Source organism: Lolium rigidum, chromosome 1 (genome assembly GCF_022539505.1).
Source record: "Lolium rigidum isolate FL_2022 chromosome 1, APGP_CSIRO_Lrig_0.1, whole genome shotgun sequence".
NCBI classification, from domain to species: domain Eukaryota; kingdom Viridiplantae; phylum Streptophyta; class Magnoliopsida; order Poales; family Poaceae; genus Lolium; species Lolium rigidum.
The window spans coordinates 322,621,921-322,645,343 of record NC_061508.1 but is presented as its reverse complement, the minus strand read 5'-3'; the positions used below and the strand labels follow the sequence as shown (position 1 = coordinate 322,645,343).

General features: G+C 46.9%; 3 protein-coding genes across 3 annotated transcripts; 1 reads left to right on the top strand and 2 right to left on the bottom strand.

Moving 5' to 3' along the window:
• The first annotated feature begins 2,772 nt into the window (after positions 1–2,772).
• On the top strand, positions 2,773–3,627 carry LOC124684286. Its single transcript, XM_047218632.1, has one exon. The coding sequence runs from the start codon at positions 2,773–2,775 to the stop codon at positions 3,625–3,627; it is 855 nt and encodes a 284-aa protein (XP_047074588.1).
• Positions 3,628–13,899: 10,272 nt separating this feature from the next.
• On the bottom strand, positions 13,900–14,751 carry LOC124684285. The gene has a single exon (XM_047218631.1). It carries the CDS (start codon positions 14,749–14,751, stop codon positions 13,900–13,902), a length of 852 nt encoding a protein of 283 aa, XP_047074587.1.
• Positions 14,752–17,971: 3,220 nt separating this feature from the next.
• Positions 17,972–18,939, bottom strand: LOC124684284. The gene has a single exon (XM_047218630.1). The coding sequence runs from the start codon at positions 18,937–18,939 to the stop codon at positions 18,091–18,093; it is 849 nt and encodes a 282-aa protein (XP_047074586.1). The 3' UTR covers positions 17,972–18,090.
• Between the last annotated feature and the right edge of the window lie 4,484 nt (positions 18,940–23,423).

Below are 23,423 nucleotides of genomic sequence, written 5' to 3'. Positions count from 1 at the left end.
TTGCGGTCAGAAACCCACCGGCGAGCAGCGACGGGCAACACAGTAGAGCCGGGAGGCTCCCAGGACTGCGGCTGGCCCTGGTCGGCCCGCAAAGACTCCGGCACGCACGTCCGATGCTGGTGCAAGGGCGTGCCACCTGACCTATACCTGGCCAGGAAGGTGATGGATTTGCCTCGCTTAGTTTCCTGCATGGCATACACGTAAACATTAAATACGAGCCTCGATCGGCTCTCAGGTTATCCTGTGAATCGGCTCAAGGAGCCGATCCACCCATGATTCGTACGAGGTGTACGATCACATGGTGGTCCTGCTTGATCAATATAAAGCTAAAACGACCTACTACGATTTAGGGTTTTCACCACATAATCGGAACATCCTACGCGTGATTGAGCCTGGCGGCCACGCACGGTGATCATAAACCGACCCTAGACAAGGCCTAAAAATCAACATGAAGTTGATCCCCGGAACATCCTGTCTAGGGCTAGCAAACTACACCCTACGTGCCACTGGATCCTTCAATCCGTTTGTAAGGCCTAACTATGCGGATATTAAACTAATCCTTGAAGAACAAGGAGCAATTATAACGGATCGGATCTACTAAATAATGATCAAGCGAGGTGCCGCCCTTACACCCAAGATAGGTGTAAGGGCGGCTAGACGTCTAAGGGTTGCACGGACGAAAGCATATGATATGATGAAACAATGCTAACCCTAACACATCTATGATAACTACGTTGCTCGCCATCAACAAGGCTTCAGTACGAGCAACGCATGAACAACGAATAAACGTGTACTGCCTAGATCGCAAGATGCGATCTAGGCAGCATGATGCTTACCCGGAAGAAACCCTCGAGACAAGGGAGTTGGCGATGCGCCTAGATTGGTTTGTGGTGAACGTGATTGTTGTTTATTTCATAAACCCTAGATACATATTTATAGTCCGTAGACTTTCTAACGTGGGAATAATCCCAACCGTGCACGAGCCAAATTCTATCTAACTGACACGTATCCTACTATATTACAGATACACGGGCAAACTAGCCCAAACTTTGCACATAAGGCCGATTCATGTATTTCTTCCATGTATATTCTTCAAGCCCATCTTTAATCGCGGCCCACCTCTGATCCGGTCAAATTCTGGTGATAACACCTTATCTATAGTCTCAATAAATATATACATAACTTGGTAGAGACTTTTAAAGTGTATAAAATTATCAGATTGTATGAATGCTATCAATAAGTGTATAAAGTTTCAAGTAATTTCTTCTCAACCAACTCTACCCCCTCTCACTATTTTTACTAACTAGAATAACTTTAAATATCTCAAGATTCTGAGTACATGTTGTCTAGTCTATTTTATGTGAGTTGAATGGTGGCCCTCGCAAATGCGAAGACTCTAGCTTTAGCATGTAGAAAGAGTTAAATATTAATTTTTGACTTATGTAGATATTACTCTCTAATATCGCTCTTTTATCAAAAAAATACTTAAATCTTTTAGATATGTAACTTTGACCTTTATTTTTTTTGTATTATTATAGTGCTAAGAAATAGCAAAAAGGTAGGCGTCCTCCAAGGTTTTTGATCGAATATATAACTAAAATCAACTTTGTAAGGGAGCTACTTATCAAGGTCGAGACATCGGACACAGAGATGGAATCTGACTTTTGGGAGCCACTCGGACATGAAGATGAAGATGAAGACGACGATTTCTGGGGCTGATACTAGGTAGTGTTGTAGTAGTCTCGATGTTTGTTTGTACACTGTCGAAGGTGTCGTAGTAGTGACTAAATCGAAGTGTTGAACTATCTTTTTTTTTCAAGCAATCCCCCACCGGGATCGAATTTTCATTATCATGGGATAACGAAAATACATCGTCAGGTTTTTAGTCTAGTTATTTTTACAGCAGAGCATCCACAGTCTATGAAACCTACTCCAGTAGCATCCATCAAGGCAACACAAAAGCTAACCTTCTAAGCAAAAGAATGTGTATGCAATATTTAATTATATGTCAGCTTCAAATTACATTTGAAATGTGCCAAAGTTTAGAGCATTGTATGGAATCGAAATGGTGTGGGTGCTCTGTTTTATATCACCTAGAACTGAGGCCTGGAATTGGAATTTTTTTTGATCATGTACAAACTAGAAACACACAAAAACAGATTGCTACTACATTTCAATGATGTATTCTACATCACCTGTAGACGAAGGTGCTGTTAGCTAGGGCACGATGCGGCACCGAGGCCGGCAGAGAGGGAGACAGGACCGCCCGCGTGGCAACACACTTTGGCTCGATCGCACGACAATGGCAGCGCAACCGGAGCCGACCACATGCTCCAGTTCGACTGGGACAACGCAACGCCGGCGGTTGCCGCTGTGGATCGGCCGGGCAACAGATCGACGAGCGAGGTTCCACGCGTATGGCCAAGGCCAACGGGCCAACCACCTCCTCGGCGCCCGTGGAGCCGATCGAGGCGACCAAGCTCGTCGCGCTGCAGGTGGAGCTCGATCCAGAGCGGCGCACGGAGAACCAGGTCGCGTCCGTCCACGCGTCCCCGGCCACCCCTCGCGGATCATGTCCCCCGCCACCACCATCCACCAACAGCCCGAACGTGCACCAAGCCACCGACGCCATCGGTGTACGCGCTCTCCCCACCCACCATGTCCCTCCGATCCATGGCGGGCGCCGTCCCCCCGTCTTAGCCTACCTCCTTCCTCTCCCAACGAGCAGCAACAAGCAAGTCAACAAGAACCAACAGTTCGCTTTCTGCAGCCATGGCGCCCAGCTTCGGCCGCTCCATCTCCTTCCCTCTCAGCCCGGCGCGCGCCTCCAGGCCACGCACCGCCGCCTACCACGTCCGCTCCGTCTCTCTCCCCTGCAGCTCCCACCCGCTCCTCGCCCACCTCTGCACCCACATCGCCGCCGTCCGCTCTTGGGTGGCTGATCCGATCTCGGCCTCTACGGGCCTCGCCCACCTCAACGCTCTCCACGCCGCGCTGGCAGAGCTCCTGCTCCTCCCGGAAGCACGCTCCGCGCTCCAGTGCGGGTCGGCCACCGCAGCTTGCCTCCTCGACGGCTTCCTTGTCCTTTCCGACGCGCACGGCTCGTTCCAGGAGACGGTCGTCGAGCTCAGGGCGCACGCGGCCGACGCCCAGGTGGCGCTCCGGCGCCGCGATGACAACAGGCTCGCCTCGGCGGTGCGTTCACTGCGCCGCAACGAGAAGGACCTCGGTCGCCTCGCCGGCTCCGTGCGCGCCGCGGCGAAGTTCCCGACCGCGACGTTCTCGAAGTCGTGCAGTGTGGCAGAGGTCGAGGTTTCTGGGGCGCTCGCCGAGGCCGTGGCCGCTGCCGCGTTCGCGTCCGCCGCAGTATTCTCTGCCGTTGAGACCGTGTCCGCCGCGGCTACGAGCGCGCGGGCATCCAAGAAGACCATGACATCGTCGATCATGTCTCTCGTCAAGAGCGGCAAGCACGCTTCGGACGACGACAAGGAGGTGGCCGTATTGGAGAAGCTTGACGAGGTAGAGGCGTGCGTTGCCGAGATTGAGACCGGGAGCGACAAGGTGTTCAGGAGCATCCTGCGCACCAGGGTCGCGCTCCTCAACATCCAAACTCAAACGTGCTGTTGATAGATATCACGGACATGACTAGCTTCTGATGTAGTGTAGTTTTCTGGACAATCACGATGATGTCCAAACCCAAGTGTACATACTCCATTTGGTTCTCTCACTAAAGCAAAGCAAAAGCTCAACATCCTGTCTCTCCGTTCTCACACTGACAAATTGGAAATAAACTTCGACCGATCGGTTTTTACTCACCCAGGGGAACCACATTTTCACAGGCCGGGAGACTCTTGGCTAAGATCATTGGCAGCTTGGGCTTGGATAATGGTAACTTGTTAAAGGCGAGATTTACAAATTTGTCAGGTCAATTTGGCTGAACTCTATATGGTTGCATCAACTTTGTGATGATCCTTGAAGCAAACTAAGATGACCTGTGATATTCACTTTGGCTCATAGGAGCATTTGCTCCCGTTGTGTGAATCTACATTTTGAAGTGTCAAAAAATTCTAAAATAAAATTTTCCATGTACATCTACATATTTGCTCCCGGCGGCAGCTGTGCTAATGGCACTGCCTCATAGATGGCCTGATTTTCCAGGAGCTCCTCTTCCAGGAAGGTGAGGTACTCTTGTTGTGCCTCCTCCAATGTTGCATACCCTTGGTAGCTATTGTTGGAGTAGCCATTGACCTGATCTTGACAGACTCTCCATGAGCTATAGATTCCTCGAACCCGTCCGCGGAACACCACATACCACTAGCATGGCATAAGAAGAAGTTATCGATCACAACCATGAAGCAATTCAGAAAAGAGCAATAGAACAACACAAGTGTTGACAACAAATGATAAACTAACATGGGCATGCATGATCATTCCAAAAGTGGATCACAAGTTCATCCTACACTACCATGGTGTCATCCTACCACCACAATAAAAGTGGGTGTCATCCTAACACCGCAAGTTCACCATCGCCTGGGGGGTTAGTATATACCACCTCATCATAGTTACAAAAGGGGGCCATCAAATGTTTTTCATCCCTAGCTACTACCAGAATTTACATCATCATCATCATCATCATCATCACCAGCTCCATGCATGCATCCCTGAACCACCCCCTCAAGGGCACCACTACACCTTTAAGTGGTACTTGCCAAGGTAGTTCCTCAACCAGAACATGCGGTGTGGCTCGATCATGCCGACGAAGCTAGAACCCTGGGCCTTGTGGCTGATGAGGTGGCTGAGGGCGGCCATGAGATCATCCTCGGTGAAGCCAAGCATCTCCATGACCGCATTGTACAGGTCAGGGTGCATGTCCGTGGGCTTGTTGTTCCTGATGGCCTGTGCGACGTCCTTCACCGCAACATTCATGTTGGTGAAGGCCACCAGCTCATCGTCGGCGAAGGCGCCTCTCTTCCTCTTACCGGCGCTCACATTCTCAGGCGCGTCGGCATCCTTCTCAGGTGCTCCATCGAGGTTGACCGTGTCTGACTCCTGGGTTTCAGCATCCTCAGGTGCAGGATTTGCTGCAGCCGAGCCTAGGGGCTCACTGGATCCCATGGCGTACTTTCAGGTGGCGAGGCCGAAGGAGAAGATGTTATGCATCTCGTCGTAGTTGGCAATGGGCACATTCAGGAACTCCGCATCATTTGGGTGATCCTACAATACGAAAGGACAATGATGTTAGTTCTGCTCGTGGCTGATCAAAATAGTTAGTGAGGTGGACTCAGTTAGTGAGGTGCTCACCCTCAATGATGATGCATTTGGTATTCTTGCACCACTGAGCATTGCTTAGATCGCGGAGCCTGCTAATGGTGAGCCACCTCCGCCTCCACTTCCTCAGGTGGTTGTACACCTGAGTGGAGCAGACGGACACACCACAGTGCTAAAAAGGGCCCTTCGCCACATAATTGAGATGGACTTCCTTGAATCCTTTGTCAGTTCTCACTCTACTCTGGATCAAGACGCACATCTTCTCCAACACGAAGCTAGACATGAATGGAAGCCATTTCATGGTGGCATTCCTTTCCTGCCCGGTCTTCAAGGCCCTCTCCGCTTCCCAACGGTTTTTGTTCTTCTTTGTGGTGGCAAACCTAGCCGCGCGCGACCTCTATCGCTACCTGAGCCACCAGTTCAGACACATGCTGAGGGGTGACCGCCACCTTGGACTTATAGGCCGGATGTGAGTTGGGAACTTGCGAAGGGATCTGAGAGTCCCCAACGTGCTTGTCTAGCTAAAGTCATCACAGAAGGAGTCCTACAAACTGTGAATAGCACAAACCATACCAACAATCATCCTAAATTAGACAAGCAGTTCATTGCAACGGTGAATAGCACAAACCCTAGCAAGATCATGGCAGGTGAGCATATTTTGGACAAAGTAGCAACCGAAAATGTTGAATCCTAGCAAGATCATGATAGCTCACCACAATCCGAACTAACCCCTGCTACAAGACCAAACCCTAGACAAGATCTAACTACTCCTAACCCTAGACAAGGTATAGCTTATAGTCATCGCCGGAGGTGAAGATGCGCTGGACCAGGAAGTAGATGAAGCAGCCTAGATGTACTCGCCGCCGCCGCTGCAATCGTCACCGACCGGAGATGCGTGCGCCTCTTACCTGCTTGCCGACGGGAGGAGGAGCTCGAAAATTGGGGGAGAGTGGAGGAGGGGGTAGAAATAGGCCATGGGGCGCGGCGGGAGGTGATGAAATCCTTCCCGCCCCCCTTTTCGCTTTTCGCCGATACGCGCTGCAGCTCCCGCCATCTCCAATCTCGTCTCTGCTCGTGCGCCGAAGATTCCCTTTTGCATCAGCGAGCATGGAGATTTGCCTGCACCGTTGGAAACTGCCGAACCAGGCGTTCCTCCAGGGCCTAGACCGACACTGCTTTGAGAACCGGTTCCTGCAAGAACGCGGCTCGGTCCAGGCAAACAAACGGGCCGAAAATTGCTGGCCCGATGTGATCGACGAATCAGCTATAGCATGTTTACATTTTGGTCCCTCATTTTTAACGGAATCAATTCACAGTATAAAACTTCTCCACTTAAAACAAAAGGGTAAATCACTTTGGTTCTGATATTTCAGATATTTACAGCCTCTATAGGGGAACAATATCTCCATAGGACGGAAATTAATACCTAACACTTTCAGCATGCTAAAGAAGCCCTTGCATTTTCGAGGGCCACCGTGCTAGTCAAACATAGTAGACAAGAATATCTAGAAAACATCTACTTGGAATCTTGGAGATGTTGAATGATATCATAGTTAGTAAAACTAACGAGAGAGCAGCCCAGCTAGTTTGAGAAAAAAATACTTGACACTCATACACTTACTCTCATTGATATACATATGCTTTGACAGATTTATACCCTTAGGAGAATCTATCAAGTTATGTATATCTTCAATGATGCAATGCACAAGTGAACATATAAAAGTACAATTCCTCCATCAAAATACAATGATTGGTTAACCTTGATTTATTGTGAAAACATATTAACAAAAATATTATTTAAAGATCTCACAAAAATATGTTAGATTTTTTTCACATTTTTTTAATTTATAAAAAATGTGTAATTTAAAACATATAAAACATAAAAAAACAAATATGTATCTCACTATACATGATCTTGACTACATAATTAAGTGTACAAGATATAAATGAAAGTAAATTGTTATGATTGTAAATATCGGAAAAGATATGCTAACTAAAGTAACAACTTTTTAGTAGAACCTAAGTTACGGTGGAGTAAAATAATTCAATATAAATATGGATTCAATTTTATTTTTCTTTGAAATCAAGCTATTCCTCGGATTTCATATCCCCCAAAAGAATGAGTCATCTACTTCGGGAAACTAACAGCTTTGGAAGCACTGCTTAGCTCTCTCAAATGTCCTAGATAGTCCTTGTGTAGCACAGTTTTAGTAATAGTAAGTTACCTGAGACCACAACAATATGATACAAGGTTAGCATCCTCGAATTTCAGAAGAGCTTCATCAGATAATGAGAGCTTATCATTAATTAGTTTTCATATGGGTTTAGTGATAAACTCACCATCGACAGTCCCATATAAAATGGTAAATATTTATCTGTATTAGAGTCCCCATAGTTACATTTGGACCGATTTTAAACGAGAAATATGTATATGTGTATAGGTCTTTATTATGTTGTATTGTACATGAAAAGAACCTGTAAAACGTGACTTGAACATATACTTTTATAAGGCACATATAAAAGTACAACGCCACCTTTATAAAAATGTATTTTGTTTTCGTTGATATATCATTAGATGCTTATAACAGATGCCACTACTTACAATTTTAATTGTTAACATTAAAATAAATCATGATTATAACAACTGATATAGCATGTGATAACCTCACAATAAACCTAACAGATAATGAGATACCAACAGATCTCTAAACATGCGCAATGACTCGCAACCTCAATCAACAAACAACGGTGATAGGTAGCGGATAGGTAACACGGCTCAAATGGGTAACAGTGGAGGAGAGTGGATTTGTTAATCAGGTGAGTACGTGAGCATGCATCCATTATTGCTGGATATTGTCGTACACGGTTGGGATTCTTCCGGTGACTAATGGTGACTAAACGCTTCTCTGCTTCAGAATGCATGCGTGGGTAGGACAGATTCCTGGAGAGAGATTAGAAAAATCGACTGGTATTTTACATCTTTTCGCTGTGCCTGTTGTCGTTAGAACTCTTCTGCCAGCGTTTTTTCTCTCTCTCCAATTTAGAGGCATCTAAAAAGATAAAAATAAACTCTATAGCTAATTAACTAACGGAAAACCAAAACTGATCCCGGGTGCATATGCACCCGGTTTGTATAGCCACTGACCCGGGAGTGCATCAGGTCACTTATTTATACAGCCATAGAAGATAAATCCATTGATAACCATATATGATGAAGCCACTAACCCGACCCGGGAGTACATCGGGTCACTTATTTATATAGCCATAGAAGATAAATCCATTGATAACCATAGATGATTAAGCTACTAGCTCGGCTGCGACGAGACCAATGTGGAAGTAGGTCACATGGTGGTTGTAACATCCCAAAATTTCAAATCAATGAGAAAGGTGGTTTCCAAATTTCAAATTTTAGACCTAACAAAAACTTTTATTTGCATATAGTGTGCATAGTGTTCATGCATTCTTTGGTGCCATTGCTATGACAGTTGTTTGTAAGCTTACCAAAGTTGCTAAAACCCTAGAGTATGATCTTTAGAGTTCACAAAGAGAAGCAAAAGAAAAAGGAAAAGAAGAAAATAAGAAATGGCAAAAACCTCACATATGGCTATGGCTATTTTTGAAAATACCTAACCTAGGCCAATTGGAGTTGTGCCAATGCTTGGGAAACATCCCTAGACCCATAACAAATACTTTTGAATCAAAGAAACACAAATCAAAGCAAGGGAAAATCAAATGCAAGTGACATATGATAATGGTCAAATCTGCTACTATTAAAATGTTACTCACTTTGAGCCCTTGTATTAAGCAAATCTTAAACCTAACCCTCCCAACTCTTTTCACCTCATCCAAGAGCACATCAAGGTGAACACTTTTTGTGTTGACCAGCATGGTTTACTCTGTCTCAATTGCTTAATATAAGAGTGACAAGTGGCAACTTTGAAACAAAAAGTAGATCATACACATTTGGAAATTTCACAAACCACCTCAACTTTCCACACCACCACCACCATTGTGTGCCAAATATTAATTGAATCAAATTCACCAAAAAGTTTTGCCACCCGTCCGAGGAAGCCTTGCCGCTCTTGACGGGAGACATCAAGCTAGATGTCAAGGTCTTTTTGGATGCCATTGACGTTTAACAGCAATAGACGATGATATCTAGACAAGTACGTGGAATCTTCGAGATATTTCACTATACTATAGTTTGTAAAACTAGCGTGAGTTGAGGAGGTGGTTTGAGAAGAAACTACACTTACACCTGTCAGTATTCATACACTTTGACGGTTATAGACTATACAAAGTCTCAACAAAGTTATGTTGATATGTAATTATACTATGGATAAGCGTACATATAAAAGTACAATCCTAAAATTTCAAATAAGTTATTTGGTTTTCTTTGACATAGAGTGAAATGCTTGTAATTTTTTTTCAGAAATATCTCAAACCAACAAAAAGGAAAACACTTTTCATAAAATATAGTTTAGCTTAGAAAAAAGAAATCAATGTAATGGTGGATAACAAAATTGTACAACTAAATACTCCCTCTGTTCCATAATATAGAGGATGTTTTGCCATGCTAATTTAGTTTACAAATGTGTATCTAAAAATATATATTAACAAAAAACAATACATATTTTGTAGCACTTAATTTACAATGAAGTAAAAAAATCAACATAAATTTAGAACAAAATTTTACTTTAAATCATCCAAGATGACCAAGGTGAAGTATCTACACACGGTTAAAACTTCAGCGGATACTTTATACTCCCTCCGTTCGGATTTATAAAACGTTCTATGAATTTTCCGACCAGGTGAAAACATGCGAATTTACATCTCTACCCTTCGCAAGATCTGAATCTCGCGCCCATGGATCGTTCCGCCCCAGCAGTTCCTCCTTCGCCGGCCCCTGCAGCTCCTCCGCCCCAGCAGTTCATCCTCCTCCGCCCCAGCAGCTCCTCCTCCGCCCCAGCTCCTCCTCCTCAGCCCGCCCCAGCAGCTCCTCCGCCCCCAGCTAGCATCTCGCCGTCTCGCCATGATCTCCTCCAGCCAAGCACTTCGTCGTGATCTTCTCTGGCCAAGCACCTCGCCGTGATCTCCTCCGGCCAAGCACCTCGCCGACACGTTGTTGTCATCTCCGGCCAAGCACCTCAATGACACCTCACCATGATCTCTGGCCAAGCACTTGCACATCTCGTATAGCCAAGCAGCTTGCCGTGATCCTGCTTTTCTCCGGCTTGCAACAATTGGTCATTGACCTGTTAAAATGAAGAGATTTGATTTAGTTTCATGACCATGTGCCGTTCACAATATGTTTTATTTCTCTAATCCATCTAACATGCAATGTGCACATAGATTGGGGATCATGGTCTTGTACAAGTTGTTTTTTACATAGCTGTGTTTTATCTGTCACTCTGCAATACAGTTAAACTTCAATTTAGTGTATTGTGCATTGCCATGCACCTGAGCACTAGGTAATGTGATTATTACTTTAGTGTTTTTTACATAGATGCAACAAGCACACAATAGTGAAAAGGGTGGGGTTCAGTCTCGGTTCTATCCAAATACAAGGAGAAATTGAAAAATGTTACATGGGAAACGGACATCGAGTAATAGTTTCTGCAGAAAACCAAATCAACCGAGAAACATTTCTCTGTAGTAGCCTAGTAGAGAGAATGGGAACAAGGTTGTTCTTAATCGAGTTAAATGTCTACCATGCAAGTTTATCTACTGCAATTCAGTGGCTTCCAATGTAATTTAAATTCAGAAAACTAATTTGCAAGAAAACTTCAGAAGATCCTTTTAATACTCTGCAAATAAAGCTAAAAAATAAAATCTAACATAGGACCTTAAGCCTGTTACACAGATCAGCAGTATGCATTTATGCTTGGCCGATTAAGCATGACAGGTAGGAGACTTAACTGTTCAAGAATACATACATGTACAGAATACAAGAGGTGACATGTTAGGCATGATATGCACAAAAATAGAACTGGGCAAAGACCTTTCTTGGTTCATCTTGTGCCATATCGGCCATCAGGTAATAGAACATTAGTTTTCTGAATGTCCTAGAAGAATTTGTTCATGTCTGTACATTCTTCTTGTGGACCACATTATCTACGGATTAGGCTCTGCTTCATTTTCTACAAACCACTTGCTTCCAACAATATTAATCACTTAATCAAATGATCTGCTAATTTTAATGGCCTGAAGTTGTATGAACAATGGCAAGATTCTGCACATACACATGACATAAAAGCATCATAATCCAAATATTTTGCACACACGCATGACAGGTATCTGCTCTGATCAAAAAAATGGAGAGGGGAACTGGAGGGGAATTGAATCTTTACCAGCTATGGTGGAGAAGATCACGACGACGCTGGGGCTGATGCAAAGCGTGAAGAGGGTCAAAATCCACAGGTTCACCTTTGATGATCTCCACCGCAGCGATGCCCTACTCGTTCTCACGCTCCTCCACGGACGACACCGACACAAACGTGGGTGACAACAGGAGGTAGCAATGTCGACACACTCTTGAACTGTTTCAGAGATGATTTCACAGTTAGACTAACAATATATTCATGTAAATGATCACATACGTAAACTGAGACAGTAAACGACTTGAGATGAGACAACACTGTACATGACCGTCATTCCATCAGACTTCTTTACAATAACTTTGTTTCGTGCATGACAGATGCATGTGAGAGTGGTAGATTATTATTACCTTTTTGTCTTCTTGGCCAGATCAGATAAACAATGTTGTTGTGTGGAACAAAAAACGTTGTAGTGTTGTTGTGTTAAAGAGTACTGGTGACGAGCTAGCAATACTAAATTCAAGAAGAAGATATCAAGTAGTGGGAGGTGATTGAGTTTAGGTTGCTTACAGTCTGGTGACGAAGTTGTCTGGGGAGCAGGTGACCATGGCGAAGCTGCAGCGGTTGATAGAGTCCTGATCCCAAGTTCATGAGCATCTAGTGGTGGCCTTGATCAGCAGGCTCTTGATCCAAATCAGACGCTTGCACTGCAGGCAAAATGTTTCAAAAATCAGGAGCCAAGATCAATCCAAGATACACATCGTTCTTGGTTTGACTGAAGAAACATCCGCATAGCTATCGATTCGGAGATAGTAGTACAGAGAGACAGAGGGCGACACGGACCTTCAGTGTGGCCGCCCTTGGAGGAGGGTATGGTATCAGCAGGGCAGGACAACGGCGAGCAGCACCACCGCCGACACAAGGAGGGAGGCGGAGGTGCCTCCATTGCCTAGAGCGTGGCGAGGTCGTCTGGTTCGAGCGTGGAAGAGAAGCCCGAGGTAGTCGACGGCGGCCAGACTCGAGCAGCCCGAATGGGCTCCGCGCAGCTGGATTACAGCGGCACCACACGGTCCAGCACCGGAGGTCAGGACGAGCAGCCCGAACGGGCCAACGCCGCCCTGCACGGAAGCACCCTTCTCGCTGCATATCCTCTGCAGGTCCAGCAGCTGGTTGGGCTCGAGGTTCTCGGCGCCTTCCAGGCCGGGACCTGGCAAATCCGGCTGCATCGTCGTCGTTCCCCGCAGATCGGCCGGTATCGTCGTTGTTCCTCGCAGATCAGGCGCGTAAAATTGCGACCTTTGCCCGCGAAAGGAGGTTATTTCTGCGGGGAGAAAAGTGGCAGTGGGGAGCAAGATTTGACTCCAGCGATGCAGAAGGCTGCCATGGGGAGAGGGAAGGTAGGGAGGCGGCGACATGGGCCATGGAGGGGCGGCGACAGAGGGAAGGGAGAGGAGTGAACTCTACGGAGGGAGGAGAGCGGACAGAGGAGTGACCGAGGGGAAGGGAGACGAGTCAGACCGCGAGGCGATCCGAGGGTAAATTTGGAAACTCGGAAATTGTTCATGTAGAAAAAAAGTTGAACGCAGAACGGCCGACGTCTTATATTTCGGCACGGAGAGAGTAACATCTAGTATCTTATAACTACGATTATATTAATAAAAGCTTCGGTTGTATAAGTTTTATATAAAATTAAAACAAATTTAATTTAAATCATCACATTTTAGGTTTATTAATTAGAGGGACATAGTATAACACTAAATTTAATTTCTTTAACTTGAGGTGTAAACTATACTGTAACTATCAAAATAGTGTGATAAAACATGTGATATGATAAGGTTTATAAGTAGGAAATAGGTTTTACAAAGTCGGCGAGGTGGTTCATATCTTTCTAAGCACGAAATAGGCTACACTAGATTTGTGATGCAGCGCATGTAATCGTGTAACTCAAGAAAAAAAATAGACAGAATACGTACATTTGGTCAGCAGGTATTCTGGCACTGGCACGCGTCTGTTAAGACATTTTTATTTTGATACATCCTGATGGCAAAAACCCAATAACATCACATCACAAATTTGCAAGTCTAGCATTGCACCTGGGGTAAATAGAACTTGTCATAAAGCAAAGCTCAATGTGAAAGCTAGAGCAGATACATGTTAAGGAATCAAGACAACAGTATGTTATGAAGGTTTGTTTTAGTCCGTTGATCAACTGGAGTGTGTACACTTGGGGGTTTGGATACTACAATGTTTGTCTAAAAAAGACTACACTACTCTAGTATTGTATCGGTACCTAGCAAAGGTGGGTAGATCAATATTAACAGCACGTGTGAGTTTGGATGTTGAGCAGCGCCACCCTGGTGTGGAGGATGCTCCTGAACAACTTGTCGCTCGCGCCCTCAATCTCGGCGACGCACGCCTCCACCTCGTCAAGCCTCTCTAATGCGGCCACCTCTTTGTCCTCGTCGGAGGAAGCCTTGCTGCTCTTGACGAGAAATTTAAGCGACGATGCCATGGTCTTCTTGGACGCCATCGCGGTCGTAGCTGCGGAGGACACAGTCTCGACCGCTGAGAACACTGCGGCGGACGCGCACGCGGCGGCGGCCACGGCCTCGGCGAGGGCCCCGGACACCTCGACCTCTTCAACGCTGTCGGAAACTGAGAGCAACGTTGGGAACTTGGTGACGGATCGTACGGACGAGGCGAGGCGCGCAAGGTCCTTCTCGGTACGGCGCAGGGAGCGCACGGCCGAGGCGAGCCTGCTGTCGTCGCGGCGCCGGAGCGCCACCTGCGCGTCGGCCGCGTGCGCCCTGAGCTCGACGACCGTTTCCTGGAACGCACCATGTGCGTCGGCGAGGATTAGGAAGCCGTCGAGGAGGCAAGCTGCGGTGGAGGATCCGTGGTGTAGCGCGGAGCGTGCTTCCGGGAGAAGGAGTAGCTCGGCGAGCGCGGCGTGTAGCGCATCAAGGTGGGCAATGCCCGTGGATGGCAAGGATGGTGCAGAGACCCACGAGCGGACGGCGGCGATGTGGGTGCAGAGGTGGGCGAGTAGCGGGTGGGAGCTGCAGGGGAGGGAGACGGAGCGGACGTGGTAGGCGGCGGCCCGGGGCCTAGAGGCGCGCGCCGGGCTGAGAGGGAATGAGATGGAGCGGCCGAAGCTGGGCGCCATTGCCGGAGACAGAGAGCTGCCTGTTGGTTCTGGTTGACTTGGTTGTTGCTGCTCGTTGCTGTGATCTGGGGAGAGGGAGGAGTTAGGTATATAAGTGGGGAAGACGGCGCCGGCCATGGATGGACATGGTGGGTGGTCGATGGCGTCAGTGGCTCCGTGCACGTCGGGGCTGTTGGTGGAGGGTGGTGGCGAGCGGGAGACATGATACGCGAGGGGTGGCCGCTGACGCGTGGACGGACACGACCTGGTGCTCCGTGCGCTGCTCTGGATCGAGCTCCAGATCGATCGGCCACCTGCAGCGCCACACGCTTGGTCGCCGACGAGGTGGTTGGCCCGTCGGCCTTGGCCATACGCGTGGATCCTCGCTCGTCGATCTGTTGCCCGGCCGATCCACAGCGGCAAGCGCCGGCGTTGCGGTGTCCCAGTTGAACTGGAGCATGTGGTCGACTCCGGTAGCTCGCCATGTGATCCGGTTCGTTTTCCTCGTGCCGCCCTGCGTTGCTGTCGCCATTGCCGTGCGATCGAGCCAAAGGGTGTTGCCGCTCGCGCCGTCCTGTCTCCCTCCCCTGCCTAGCCACCACTTATAATAGTCCGTGGCATGCATTAGCCAACATTCTCATTGCACTAACCTAGTAAGCGTGAGCTCGAGCTGGTTTGATTCAAAGAAATGCATAATTTTTTTGTAGGATTTTCATGTATTCACAATTTTCCTATGTGTATTGTTTGTTTGTAAAATTTTGAATCCTTTGCAATATATAAATTTGTTTTTGTAGGATTGCATTGCACTCCGGAGGAAAAAATTCCATCCACTTAAATCTAATGTTATAATTTCTTTGTTTTCTTGTGAGCCGAACGCGCGTAGGTTCCAAATCATGTAGGAGTCAAGTAGACCTATTTTTTCAATAATATGTTTTTTATTTAATTTTTACAAATATTAGAAAATTAGGGAATTCCAAAAATAATACAGCCTTGGCTACACGGACGCCGACAAGCACCTTTCAGCGAACCATATGCCGAGAAGGCCTTGTCGTCCACTGGATAGCCAAGCAATCGGTGGCAGTTGTCGTGCCTGACCACCGACATGTCGATTAGCCACAAGGAGGGCCTTTTGGCTAGCAGGACTTCGAAAGTCCTTTTGGCCAATTCCATGCTGAAAGGTTCCTAGATAGGAAATAAATCGTGCGGCCCGTCGACTTCATCCTTTCTTATCCATTAAAAATTGTTCCTTCACGAAGTTGATTTTAGTTATGTATTCGAGCAATGAACTCGGCACAATCCTTCCTTCTTTGCGGGGAGATGATATATGGCACACTAGATTTATGTTTATACCTAAGCACAAAATGATAAAGATGCATATAACTACAAGCCTGCACTACATAGCACCCAAAATTGATATAGCGGGCTCAAATTTTATTTGTATACGCACAACTGCATACCATGTTGAACAAAGAGGTTAATGAGAAAATGGAATTAATAAGTAATCCAATTATATAAGTAAAAGAGTATAGCCCTTTTGTTGTCCCGTTGAGATATGTAATTATATACAAAATAAAGGTCAAAGTTCACCTCTAGGCATGTATGTATATCTAAAACAATTATATATTTTTGCAGTGAACGAGATATTTGAGAATAATATGTACATTAGACGAAAAATTAATACATAACACTTTCCACATGCTAAAGATAGAGTCTGTGCATTTCGGAGGGCCGCCGTTAAAGTGACATGTAGTTGGAATCTTCAAGATATTTAAGGATATTATTGTTAGTAAAACTAGACTGAGTGGAGTAGATGGTTTGAGAAAACTACTTTACACCTCATAGAATTACTTTTGATGGTATTCGTACATGTTGACAATTTATATACTTCAAAAGATTCTAAAAATTTATGTAGAACTGTGATGATCGAATGAATCAGACATATAAAAGTGCAATGCAACCTTTAAAATAAACTACCTGGTTTTCCTTTATATAGAGGGAAATGCTTGTAATACAATATTTAATTAAATATCTCAAGGCAACAATAGGAAAACATTTTTTTGGTAAACTAGTTTAGTTTATCAAGAAATATGTGCAATGGTAAATAAAAAATTACTAAATAACAAATATGTATCTCACAATATATCAATCTATATAATTAATTCTACATAGTGTACATGAAAAAACTGCTTAGAATAGTGTATCTAAAAAGGCACATTAACAAAAAAAACTATATATAGAAGCACGTAATTTAATTTGAAGTAAAAAAATTCAAAATAAATTTGGAAGTAAGGTTTAATTTTACTCATTGTGGATCATCAAAACTTAAAACCTCACCAATTACATTATAATAAATAAACTTAACTACTTATTATCATGCATGTTGATGCTATTATTGTTTGAATTAAGTTGGTAGGCATACCAAAACGATAAACTTAATATAAATTAACGAGAGGGGGTGATGAATAACCATCAAATGTCAGTTTATTAACTAGATGGGCATAGAAGAACCATCGGTGCAAAAGTTAATGTGATGAAACATGATATGATGAGAGAGAGAAGAGAGAGAGAGAGTTGAACAAGAAGCTAAACCAAGCATGGGCCTTGCCCACAAGATTTTGAAGACAAAATATGCATCTTTGTTTCCTTCAAGCCGTGGTTCCACCATCTTTCTCTTGTGTCCTGAATTTTGTCGTTTCATTCAAGATTTGTATATACCTTGATTTATGAGATTTTTTTTATTTTTTCTGGATAAGAACAAGCTTTATCCCCAGTTGATAATAGTCAAAGAAGATCGATTTGGTTGGCTTCGATCCGTGGTTTTTCTTCTCAAGCTGATAAGTTCTTCACATACAAAGGATTGGTATCTTTGTGTGCTGACTTGCTAGTGCAGTTCTCACTTCAGAAATCCTAAGCACCGGATCAGACTTTGCCTCTCCAAGCGTTTTGGTGCTTAGGCATTTCCTCCATATATGATGCTTCATATGTTTCCTTCCATCATATGCAACGATCTGTGAGTTAGTGCACAAATGGTACTCAAGGTTTTCAGATCATCTTAGATTAAAGGTCAACTTGTTTCCTGCCGTTTTTTCCAACTCGTGTTTATTATGACATCTTGATGAAACCCAACATGTTGGTAAGTCTAGCACTGCCACTGCAGTAAATAGAGCTTGGCATGAAGCAAGCTCATTGTGAGAGGCTGAGAGCGAGAGCTCATAGATAATAACAGAACAAGACAACTGTATGTTATGGAGCTGTGCTTTAATCCTTTGATCAATCGAGTATGTACACTTGGGGTTTGGACACCACAGTTCTTGTCCAAAAGGCTACACCGGTCTAATACCTAGCTAGGGCAGTCATCAGTTAACAGCAGGTCTGAGTCTGGATGTTGAGGAGCGCGACCCTGGTGTGCAGGATGCTTCTGAACACCTTGTCGCTCGCGCTATCGATCTCGGCAACGCACGCGTCTACTTCATCAAGCCTCTCCAATGATGCCACCTCCTTCTCGTCGTCGGAGGCGGGCTTGGTGCTCTTGACGAGGGACATGAGCGATGATGTCATGGTCTTCTTGGATGCCAGCGCGGTCGTGGCCGCGGAGGACACGGACTCGACCGCAGAGAACACTGCGGCTGACGCGCACGCCGCGGCGGCCACCGCCTCGGCGAGTGCTCCGGACACCTCGACCTCCGCCGCGCTGCTGGATGCGGAAGGAGTTGGGAACTTGGCTGCGGATCGTACGGAGGCGGCGAGGCGCGTGAGATCCTTCTCGGCGCGGCGGAGGGAGCGCACGGCCGAGGCCAGCCTTGCGTCGTCGCGGCGCCGGAGCGCGGCCTGGGCATCGGCTGCGTGGGCCCTGAGCTCGACGACCGTCTCCTGGAAGCCTTGGTGCGCGTCGGCGAGGACCAGGAAGCCGTCGAGGAGGCAGGCGGCGGTGGCCGACCCGTACTGGAGCGCGGAGCGTGCTTCCGGGAGGAGCAGTAGCTCGGAGAGCGCAGCGTGGAGTGCATCAAGGTGGGCGAGGCCAGTGGACGGGGAGGCGGGGGCGGCAACCCATGAGCGGACGGCGGCGATGTGGGTGCAGAGGTGGGCGAGGAGCGGGTGGGAGCGGCAGGGGAGGGAGACGGAGCGGACGTGGTAGGCGGCGGCGCGTGGTCGGGAGGCGCGCGCCGGGCTGAGCGGGAAGGAGATGGAGCGGCCGAAGCTGGGCGCCATTGCTGGAGAGAGAGCTAGGGTAGCTGTTGGCTCTTGTTGACTTGCGCTTGTTGCTGTGAGATGAGGAGAAGGAGAAGGTTGGGAGGTGTATATATGGGCAAGGGGCGGCGCCGGCCATGGAGGGTCATGGTGGGTGGGGAGAGCTCGTGCGTTTTGCATCGATGGCATCGGTGGCTGGTTGCACGTTGGGGCGGTTGGTGTGGGTGGCGAGCGGGAGACAGGATCCGCGCGGGGTGGCCATGGACGCGTGCGACCTGCAGCTCAAGATCGATCGAGATCGATCCGGCCACCTGCATCGCGACGCGCTAGCTCGCCTCGATCGGCTCCACGGGGCGCCGAGGGGTTTGTTGCCATACGCGTGGACACTGATGCCCGATCGGCAGATGCAAGCGCCGGCGGCGTTGAGGTGTCCCTGTCTGTCTATGGCGCCTCCGTCCATGTGGTCGGTTCCGGTTGCTCGCCATGTGAGCCGGTTGCCTTTGCTCGTGCTGGGACGTTGCCCGTGGCGCACGCAGAAGCACCCGTGCGATCGAGCCAAAGGGTGGCTGCCACTTGCCATAGTGGCAGTGCTGTCTCCCTCACTGCCGCTCCTTTGTCGTCAGCCCTAGCTCATCTCACTGCAAACACTCGCGTACTAGGGAGTTTTTATGTAGTTCGTGGTTCTGGATTTAGTTAAAATCAAACTTTATCGGTTTTAATTAATAATTGATAAAAAAATGTTAACATCCATAATACCAATGCAGATAATATAAAACTATAGTTTATGACAATATTAATAGTGTAGATAGATTTTACATTATATATATTTATAATTTCTCTAAATATTTAATGAGATTTTACAAAGTCTAACTTTAACTAAATCGTAATTGTGAATGGAGAGAGTACATTACAATCCAAACGGGCTTTTCCTAGCCTCACCAATATGGCAACATGGTGACCTTACCTCACCTATCACAAGCATGAGCACGTCGCCGACCACGAAGCAAGCAACCACAATGGCACCGCCAGTCACGCCGGTCACAAGCATCACCACGTCGCCAGCCACGAAGACGAATACCACCATGACTCCGCCGGTAACAAGCATCACCATGTCGTCGACCACGAAGGTGAACACCATCATGGCACCGCCGTTCACACCGGTCACAAGCATCACCACGTCGCCGACCATGAAGACGAATACCACCATGACACCGTCGGTCACGCCGGCACGAGCATCACCACGTCGCCGACCACGAAGACGACAACCACCATGGCACCGTCGTTCACACCGGTCACAAGCATCACCATGTCACCGACCACGAAGACGAACACCGGCATGACACCGCCGGTCGCGCCAGTCACGAGCATCACCTTATCGCCGACCACGAAGACGAACACCATGACACCGTTGTTCACGCCTATCACAAGCATCACCATGTCGTCGACCACGAAGACGAACACCACCATGACACCGCCGGTCACGCCGGTCACAAGCATCACCACGACTCCGGCCACGAAGACGAACACCACCATGAACCTACTCCTCAAAGGAAATTTCAAACGGTTGAACGCCTACGACGAATTTCGTAAAATTTGCTTAAAACTTCATACACGAAATAGACGATTTTCAACTAACGAAACTCAAAACCGATTGTGGGAATTGATTCTTATTATCAACACGCATCTTTTTCATGTACAACTTCTTTTGATTCAGAGTATGATTATGTTGATTTAAAAAGGTGCGTGAAGTAGTGTAAGAGAGTGAGCCTAGTTGAGTCCACCTACGCACAAGTTGCATCCATTGAGCAGAGGAGGGAAAAGAACGGAACAGTCTAGTGGAGCCTCGCCCTCTGTCCACCTGAATAATGTACTGCTATGCTATACGGCTGGCCATAGTGGGTAGTATCATATAGTAGTATCATGTATATGATACTTTTGTATGATACTAGATCCATAATGCATAGTATCATAGACTAGTATCATAGTTTTACTATATTAATTGATTTGTAGAATCCCAATATAAATTTGTGTACAAGATTTATTTGATACTAACTTTTCTCGTGATGTGCGCTATGATACGATGATCTACCTATGATACTCTAATCTTCTCTCTCATCCATAATTACCTGCCACATCAGCATTTTTGGTGGGGCTAGGATGCATGATACTAGCTATGATACTAGCACTATGGCTAGCCTACGTGTTACAAGCGTACATAATTAATTTAGTACTCCATTATGAGCTCATCAATCCAAGCAAATATAGACGAAAATGTCAGATCGGTAGGCAGAAGATCGCTGCTGGCATGCGTCTTCACGATCCCATCGATTCTTTTGTCTCAATTTCTTATATTATTTCTGCCAATGTATCGGGTTAATCGCCAAGCCAGCTAGCTAAGTTAAATCAAGCTGCTTGCTAATGGTTATTGATCTCGATATCTCATCACAGACTAATCAACCCCGTCAGCCCAAATCTCGAGAGGAAGATTCTGATGTGTACACGGTGAGGGCAAGAGTAGGTGATTAACCATGTATTAACAGGTTAAATTAGTACCACTACATCTGGGCATCGCTGCCGTGGGGCGTGCTCTCTGCAAGCACAGCTAATCGTGTCGACCATAGTGCTTAAGATAAAAATGGAGCTAGCTAGCTAGCAGCATTTGGAACCATGCACGCTCATGGCACATGCATGCATTCACAGGACTACATGAGAGACCACCATGGGAACTAACATTGCGGGAGCATCTCTTTTTTTTCCTTCGTGTTGCGGACGCCGAAGGAGCTGAACTGTTCTCTCCTGCCGTCGAGCCTTTGTAATTCCAAAAGAGTTTCAGGTGAAGAAAGTTGAAATGGAAAGATAAAGAAGCAGCTTGATCAGGATCGATCTCTACACGGCCCGTTGATTCAAGAAATCAAGTCAATCCTTTCGAAGCTCTGATGACTTCCCGGTGACGGGGATTAGGCGAATGTACCACGTACGCTTAGTGATTCTAAACAGGATGAACCTGGACCTCTTACGTCATTAATAAACACAGCAAGTAATTCTCAAAATAAAAAAGGACTACGTGACGACCTGAAACTAAACGGTCGTTTGTGTGATTTTTATTTTTGAAGTTAATGGCAGTTGTTATGCCTTTTGATTAGTGAGAAAAGTGTGTGTTTACCTAACGAGGACGAGGAAAAACCCTAGAAATCACCGCCACCACCATCTTTCCCCACGGCCATAGGATGCTTCCGGACTAAAACCGTGCAGCGGGCGGTGGGAGTGGGGTTGTCTTTTCCTATGGCCGTGCGGGGTGGCTTGGACCAAGGGTGGTGGCCCTCATAATCTACTCGGTTCACGACTATTGGGGAGGCACGTGGTTGGGCCTAGAGGTGTTCCGACAACCTGCTTGGTGGTGCTCAGCCATGGAGTCTCGAGGAGATCGATCTTGGCGGGACGGCGCATCCCAAGATTGTCCATGTCGGCGACCTGTGGGAAAGCAATGGCTAGTATGCTCATTGCGGTTGGACCTAGTCGGGAGTGGCCACGGTTGGCCTCCTTGCGTGGTTTGTGCATGGCCATGCTCGTTGTTTTCTCTCGGTGCGGGTGACATGGGGTGGCTGCGCAAACTCTTGCATGCTGGTCTGGTTCGAATAAAGGCGGCGGTCCTAAGATTTCTCTCGCACCGAGACTCTCAAGTTGGTAGCTCATCCATCATACGAGCCAAGAGGAGACAAAAAAAACCTCAACACACTCTTCTCCTCTTAGGACAAGAAAGACAACCTCTATTCACTACAAGGAAATAGTCTATCGCCAGCGCACCAAAAATGGCTACCGCCGACGCACCAGCACGCGAAGGTGGGAACATGCCGATGGTAACGTGTTATCTCCGGTGCGCCGGCAGTAACTCGATTTGTGGCCGACACACCATCTAGATCTAGGTCGAGTTTAGCGGGAGATGCATGGTTGTGGTTATATGCGTGGCCATGGGCGTCATTGTCGAAGGTAGAGAGTAGGTGGTCACCGGAGTGAGAGGAGGTTGTCACGGAGAAGCTCGCCGGAGTGAGAGGAGGTGGTCGTGGAGATGCTCGACGGAGGGTGGTCGCTGAAGTGAGAGGAGGTGGTCGTGGAGAAGCTCGACGGAGGATGGTCGCCGGAGTGAGAGGAGGTGGTCGTGGATAAGCTCACCGAAGGGTGGTCGCGGAGTCAGAGGAGCTTATTCACCGGTGAGTATGTTGAGGAGGTGCTCTCTGGACGGAGGGATATGAAGTAGTAGGGAGGAGGAATAAAGGAGTAGGAGGAGGACGAGGAGAGGAGAAGGAGGAGGACGAGGAGGAGAAGAGAAGGAGGGAGGAAGAGACGAGGAGGAGGAGAAGTGAAAAGAAGAGGGGAGAAGAGAGATAAGGCAAAGCCGTCTTGGGCATATATACCCTAGCTAGGTTACCGCCGGCACACTACTATGCACGTCCGTCGGCGGTATTTGCTTGAATTCTTTTTCAAAATCTAAAAGCTAAAAAACTCAT